The sequence below is a fragment of the Drosophila miranda genome, chromosome 4 (assembly GCF_003369915.1).
Source record: "Drosophila miranda strain MSH22 chromosome 4, D.miranda_PacBio2.1, whole genome shotgun sequence".
Classification (NCBI taxonomy): Eukaryota; Metazoa; Arthropoda; class Insecta; order Diptera; family Drosophilidae; genus Drosophila; species Drosophila miranda.
In genome coordinates this window covers 30629743-30637620 of record NC_046677.1, presented here as the reverse complement: position 1 = coordinate 30637620, position 7878 = coordinate 30629743, and the positions used below count along the sequence as shown (strand labels likewise).

Here is a 7878-nt window from a genome sequence, read left to right as displayed (position 1 = left end):
GTGCCTCTGTGTGTGTGCCTCTGTGTGTGTATAGACTCCTTTTGCCCAGTGTGATGCTCAACCAGATGCAATGAAGCCGAAATGCAGCAGCACTCAACTTGAGCTCCTCTTTCGAGCTCCTCAAAGATTCTGGGGGGGAAAAGTCTTGGCGGGGCAGTCTTTCGCTCTGTGCGAAAATGAGCAGAAATTCTGGGGAAGGGCTCCTTGCGTCCTCTGAAATTTTCATTTGCATCGTTTGGCAAGCTTCCTTCCTGCCATAACTGGCGGCGTCCTGCACGCAGTTACACATCACAATTTAGTGCGCAGCAAAAGTGGCAGCAGGATCCAGCTCAGCTCAGGCCGGCTCCTGGCGGCACACAGTTTGTCTTTTCATTAGTTTCGGTCCTTAGTGTTATCCTGCTCAGATATCCTTCTCCACTGCGAAATGTGAGGCTGGCAAAGGACTATCTTGGCCAGCCCATAGCATTAGGAGTCTTTACCCGTATCGCTGAGGACTGCAATGAAATGCTCAGGAAGCACTACTTTTCAGGGATTTAATTGCTCCAAATTTTATTCCCCAGGAGATTCCTCTACTGCCCTACACTCTCCTCCCACTTTTATCCCTGCCCTACTGTTATTGGGCTCTGTTCTGCCCCCTCATCGGGGCCTGCGACTGCGTCTCAGATTCGCCATCTTCCTTCGGTGCGACTCCCCGTCCGTGTGGTCGTCGTCCCGCACCAGTTGTAGGGCATTGCAGACGGGAGTGATTATGTCGTCCACATGCGGCACCTTTGCGGCGAACGGCACCCGCCGCAGACCCGTCCAGATGTGCTGCCTGTCCGAGGGGGACTCGGCGGGCGTGGCGGCAATCGCCACCTCGAAGGCGCCCTCCTCCTCCGGCGGACCGTGCTCGTTGATCCGCAGCTGCAGCTTGACGCGCGGATGGAGGGCCCGCAAGGCCTCCGCCAGCGAGACGTGCAGCTGGAGGGCGTCTCGGCGGAAATTCTCGCGGTACCGACAATGATCAATGTACAGCACCGGCTGACTGGGGTCCAGTGGCATCTTGTCGCTCATTGTCGGGCTGGACAGGACTGGACTGGACTGGGCTGGACAGGGCTGGGCAGGGCTGGACAGGTGGAAGAGCCCGAAATCGTCGGGGGGAGCAGGTGGCTAGAACTGTAGGCAGAGCTCTCAGGTTTCGACAGGATTCTCCTGGGTGGCTGCTTATCAACTCTTGGCGGCCGCCGCCAGGCCCCATTGTGTGGGGGCACCATCATAAATCAAATAAAAAAGAGCGTATCTGACAAATAAATCTTCGAGAGTGAAACACCGCAAAAAAAACAACGAGGTCGTGGAAAGAACATGCAAATGGGCATAAAATATGCAGAGGCCACAAGTCCAAAAAATGAAATAAAATAAAGTACAAGAAAGGTGACTGGCAGTCGGGTGTGGACGATTGGGATACCCTGGAAAAAGTTATTAAATTTATTTTTAATTGGAATAAATATAAAAAATCATAATTTTGTATGGGATATAAAGATATCATACGTGTTATTCTAAGAATAATAATTGGTAGAAAAAACGCGGTTTTCGACCGATATTTCTTCTTAATATAACGAATATTATATTATTATTATTATAGTAGTAAAGAACATATTACTGATCTTGAATAAGCTCATATGACGGGAGAAATGCTTCAAATGCCATTTTGGATGCACTCAATGGAGATACAAAATATGGGATCTATTCTATATTTCATGGAACTTGAAAATACCCTTTCGGCATTACAAAACTCTTCTAAAAACCATAATACCCTACACAAAAAAATAGTACAAGATACAACAGAAAATAAATACATATTCCGTATATATCGTCCAGTTTCAGCTGACATTTTGACCTGCGGCGACTCGAAAAAAAAATGAAAAGTATATTTTAAATAAAGGAAATTTTTTGCAAAATTTACCAAAGCTAAAGAGTAAAGAAAACACACACACACAAAAGGGAAAGCTCACTCCCTCTCCCTCTCTCTCTCTGTATAGAAAAAGGGTGGTGGAGAAGTGAGGGGGGTGTGGGGGGGGGGAGGGGGAAAAATATATTTTAATAAACTGAACACAAAGCAGAGTAGCAAAAGAGCCCTGTGCTCGGTGCCCCAGAACCAGCGGCAAGGTTAGCCAGCAGTTCATTCATTCAGTTTTTATTCAGTTTTATTCACAGTTATTGAATGTAGAGCAGCTCCCCCTCCCCCCTCCCCTTCCCCTTCCCCATCCTCTGCCACTGCCTCTTCCACTGCCCTCGAATAATATAAAAATAAATATAAAATACGAGTAAAATCTCTACCTCCACCTCTACCCTCTGCCATCCACCATCTACCATCTATGATAATATTGCAAGCTCAGCCAGGGGTTAGAGGTCGGTACGTGAGCAGCAGAGCCGCCACCGATGGCCCACCAACGACAGTGACCGACGACAGTTGACAGACGCCGCAAATCCCAGAGAAAATATATTCAGCCAAAACCGTAATGCGGTGGACAGCGGAGTGTGGATTGCGGTCGGAGTCGGGCGGAGAGTCTTTGGGCGATGGCCGGGACGTGGCAGTGACGATGACGATGACGATTGGGTTGCTGTTCCCTCTGATTGGATCAACATACTTATCCTTGTGTTGGCAAAGCACCTAACAAGGAGTCACAAATAGCCAGAGGGATGTCTAAGCCCCAACCACTTTAATATGCTAAGGAGAAACTATTTGAAATTTTGATTTAAAGCTAGCGTATGATTGGTGCAAAACGGTCTTTCCCTTGGGAAACCGTAGGACAGGGCGGCAGGGGGGCGGTACGATGAGATAGAACCAATTAAACGTTAGAAAATGTGGCATTATTTTCACTCTTTTTGGACCAAGCATTAGCCTTTTTCCAGATTTTTTCGATCTGACATAGGCCCCTGTTTCAGACTAAAACAAGCCCCTACAATTTTTTTGTTGAACCATGAGATTTGCTCGAATTTCCGGGCATTTAATGATAGGCCTAAGGTCCATGTGTCAACTAGTTCCCGAAAGCATAGCATGCCTTAGGATTTTTCAGTTCATTTGACAACGAGCACTCGTATCTCTCAAAAAAAGTAATCTAAAAAAATAACAAAAAATCCTGAAATGGAGCCCAAAATAGAGGAAAAGTGGAAAAACAGGCGCAGTACTGATGAAATCGGCGACTGGCGGGACGCTTCACTCCACACGGTTCTCTACGAATACTTCGTGAAGAACATGTCGCTGTCGTCGGACCTGGGAGCGCTCATCGGCTACGTACTGGTCTTCGTGATCACTTGGTATGTGATTATCTGGATGGCTCGCTTCGTGCTCTCGCTGGTCTGGCCGGTTGTCATGCTGGTCCTTGCCGTGATTTTGATCCGCTTAGTATCTGCTTTCGATATCCCGGAATTGACAGACATGCTCTTCCAGGCCGTAGTTGTGGTTTCAGACATGGTAATGGCAGCCGTGACCAAAGCCCTAGAGTTTGGTTTAACTTTTTTAAATTAAGGGACCTCCAATTGTAAATCTCAGCTAAATATGTATTTTTCACATTCGAAACTAATCGTTTAATATGCAAATATAATAAGAAATATCAATTATAATGTTTTTTACTTACCATCGCACCGCCGTAAAAGCATCCCTCTAATTTGATTTAATTTGATTTAATTTAATGTAAGGTGAGGCACTAGGGGGCGGAAGTTCGTGTGAATACACCAAGCGGGAGAGAGTCAGATCAGGGCGTATTGGGAATGCCTCAACCTATCACGAACTTCACTTGGAACGAGAGCACTCTCTCCTTTTTGATTCTCTTCTTCACTGCCCTTTTGCACCATGGAGTGGGAAAAGGACAAAGCTGGGCCAATTTTTCCGCAAGTTTTCAGGCATGCACGCACACACACTGCTGCAACTCACGCGATCAAAGAAAATAAAAAACGAGCCAACGAAACATTTTTGATTTTACACATGAAAAAAAAGAATTATTGGAAAAAAATATATTTTTTAGTCCACATATGTATATATTACATATATAAAATATATACACATAACATATATCACAAATCGCTGCACTTTTCCTTTGTAGATCTGCATTTTTGCCGCCATTTTGCCTCCTCCTGCGCCCCCGCCCTTTTCCAAACACTTTTCTTGCACTAAAACACATTTAATTTGTACATTTATATATGAACTTCCTTTCACACACCTGCTCGGCATTTTAGCCGATAGATTTTCACCATTTTCCGCATTTTTTCGAATTTAAGCGCGGAGCCAACTTACAGAACGCGCGCTTTGACCGACGGTAAAATAAAAGTGAGAGCGCTGCAAATGCGTTTATTCTTTGATCTCCTGCTCCTCTTCCTGATTGCTCTCTCTCGCACTCTCTCTCCAGCTACTTTTGCTAAAACGAAGAGCGAAACGAAAAAACGGACAACGAGACAACGTAACCTTTTTGATTTTCCACACGAAAAAAAAGAATTTTTGCCGATTATATGTTTATCCACATATGTATATGCATATCACATATAGAATATATATACACGTATGCCACAAATCGGCGCACTTTTCCTTAGTAGATCTGCATTTTTGCCGCCATTTTGCCTCCTTCTGCGCCCCCGCCCTTTTCCAAACACTTCTCTTGCACTAAAACACATTTAATTTGTACATTTATATATGCACTGCGCTGAAACTCATTTCACACACCTGCTCGACATTTTTCCCGATGGATTTTCACCATTTTCCGAATTTTCTCGAATTTAAGCGCGGAGCTGACTTACGAACGCGCGCTTTGACCGGTTGAAAAAATTTGAGTGAGAACGCTGCGAATTCGTTCATTCTTTGATCTCTCATTCTGCTGCCAAGGGCGTACGCAGTATTTCGCGAAGAGGGACCGTGATTGTTACGCGTTAGATGATGATGTTACATGAATTTAGGAAGATTGATTCATATTAAATCGATTATGCAAAAACCTTTTTATTTAAATATGCAGCGATTATTACATGATAATATGTTGAAGCACGCTGAAGGGGCGGCCAGTTACCCCCCTTCTGATAACTGGGTACGCCCTTGCCTGCTACTCTTCTTAATTGCCCACTCTCCTCCCACGCTCTCTGCAGCTGCTTAAGCTCATGATGGTGGTCCGCTCTCGCAGCGCGCATTCTTCTCACGACACCTTTTGCTCAGTGCAACAGCTTGGTGCTGCTCTCTCTCTCTCACCAATAAGTGCTCTCAGTAGTGCGGAGCGTAAAAAGACCCGAATCAAGTGAGCGACCACCTTGTAAAATTTCATCATGCTCCTTGTCATTTTCCTCTGCTACTGAAAAGAGAGATCAAAAGAGTGTGGGAGTTTGAGTGAGATCTAGAGCCGAAACAGGTGAGAGAGTTGCAGTGCGCGTTGAAGGTGCAGCGTATGGTGAAATGACTTAGTTTTATTAAATTAACTGATCCCTCTTTGCAGTAGCAGAGAAAGAAGTTTAAAAATCTAAAATCTGTTATTGTCTCGTTGTCACGGCTTTTTTTCGTTTCGTTTTCGCAAAAGTAGCTGGAGAGAGAGTGCGAGAGAGATCAATTAGGAAGAGGAACAGGAGATCAAAGAATAAACGCATTTGCAGCGCTCTCACTTTCATTTTACCGTCGGTCAAAGCGCTCGTTCTGTAAGTTGGCTCCGCGCTTAAATTCGAGAAAATTCGGAAAATGGTGAAAATCCATCGTGTAAAATGTCGCGCAGCTGTTTGAAATGAAGTTCATAAATAACTGTACAAATTAAATGTGTTTTAGTGCAAGAAAAGTGCTTGGAAAAGGGCGTGGGCGCAGAAGGAGGCAAAATGGCGGCAAAAATGCAGATCTACGAAGGAAAAGTGCAACGATTTGTGATATATGCTATGTGTATATATTCAATATATATGTTATATATATGTGGACTAAAAAATATATTTTTTTTGTATTAATTCTTTTTTTCATGTGTAAAATCAAAAATGTTTCATTGTCTGGTTTTTAGGTGTGTGTGCGTGCATGCCTGAGAACTAGCCGAAAAATTCGTCCAGTTTTGTCCTTTTCCTACTCCATGGTGCAAAAGGGCAGTGAAGAAGAGAATCAAAAAGGAGAGAGTGCTCTCGTTAAAAGTGAAGTTCGTGATAGGGTGAGGCATTCCCAATGACCGCTGATCTGACTCTCTCCCGCTTGGTGTATTCTCACGAACTCCCGCCCCCTAGTGCCTCACCTTAAATTAATATGCGTAGAATTTGTGCTCTTATTGGAAATCGTTTCGTGCGTTTCGTTGCCTGTGCGGTTTCGGTGCGGTTTCGGTGCGGTTTTGTCGTCGTGCGCTGTCTTTCTTCATCAGAATCGAATCTCAAGGAAAAAGAACAGCAAATAGATAATAGGTGAGTGAAAAAAGAGTAGAACAAAATTATATTGTTCGCGTATATTTTCAATGCAAATTTTTTTTGAGCGCACAAATATTTCATTGGAGCGCATCAAAATCGGTATTTCCTTCTTCTTCTCTAATTTCGGCTCTTCTGCTCCAAAATCTATGCCAAAATTGGAACAGCAAGTGACACCAAAATTTTAACGAATCCCTCAAATATTTAAAGAAAACTGCGACCATAAAAATAATCCGTTTATTTTCAGTGCGGATGACGCGATACGACTTTCCATTTCTCACACTCATTAGGATAATTGTCCAGAGGGTTGTGGTCGGGGAGGGGGTGGGGTGGGGAGGGGAAGGCTCTTGGCAAGGACGCCTCAAAATGGAGGCTAAAACTTATAGATGACCGAGTAAACCGGTCAGTGGCCTCGCTCCATTTGTCAATGCCTCAGTTCGTGCCTGCCACAGGGCCTGCGGCGGCAGCAGCCTTCAACCTTCAGTTTCACTTATTCGTTTTTTCTTTTCTCTTCTTTTGTAGCTTGCCACAAATTGGCCAATGCGTTTGTTCAGGAATCCAGAGACGCCCCAACAATGCTGGGGATTAAAAACCGTTTTGCATGCCCCATGGCGAGGAGGGAAGATCTTGGGGCGGCAGGAACCCAAAACGAAAATGCGTAAATGAATTTGCAAAAATAATTCGCCGGGCCCGTCGCTTGATTAAATTTTCTTCTACTGCAGGGAGCACACGAGTGTCCGGCGGGCATATCCGTGTTATTTATAAAATATCCGGCCTCCGCTTGTTATGGCTCCAAATGAGTTTTCATTGATATACAAACATAGATTGTGCCCCACTCATCGGGGGATTTCCCAGGCGGTTCTACGACCTCTGCCATCCCCAAAAAATGTTTACTTCCTTTCTTTCTCTTTTTGTATTTTATTTATTTCAATTATTAAAAGTTTCGGCCCGGCACGTTGCCCACAGAAAAGCCTAAGAAAACCCTAAAGAAAAGTCGCAAATGGTTTTCTTTTTTTCACTTGCTCTCCAATCTTCAATTTGAGGCACATTCCCTCATCCATCCCCCAATACTACCCTCTACAATCCCCTATTTTAGGCACTGTTCTATCCCCAATCTGGGGGCATGACTTTCCCCACCATTTCCCCCCGTAGTATCTGAATTTTGTAGCCCACGGTTTTTCCACCATTTTATTCCTCGTGGACTTTGGGCAAACAAAAACATTAACTGCTCAATTGTTTTCAACGCGCGCCGCCTTTGTCCCGAATTGATGGGCTTTAAATTGTTCAGGCTTCCCTCTGCCTCTCCCTCGGCCACTCTGTCTCTCTCTTTGTTTCTTTTTGTATCTCTTTCTACTTCTATGGCTATGTATCTGTATCTGTTTCGCCTGTTTCTTGCTGCAATTTATTCATTATCAACAGCGTTAGCCTAATTGGTTTGTCCGCCAAGCAAATCCCACGGACTTTTGTTTAATTTTATTGCGATTCTGAAATTTAATTTCGCCA

The 7878-nt window shown here is 44.4% G+C and overlaps 1 protein-coding gene across 1 annotated transcript; it reads right to left on the bottom strand.

The window, feature by feature from the left end:
- Nucleotides 1–519: 519 nt before the first annotated feature.
- Nucleotides 520–1214, bottom strand: LOC108163761 (selenoprotein BthD). Its single transcript, XM_017299234.2, has one exon. The coding sequence runs from the start codon at nt 1051–1053 to the stop codon at nt 637–639; it is 417 nt and encodes a 138-aa protein (XP_017154723.1). The 5' UTR covers nt 1054–1214; the 3' UTR covers nt 520–636.
- Between the last annotated feature and the right edge of the window lie 6664 nt (nt 1215–7878).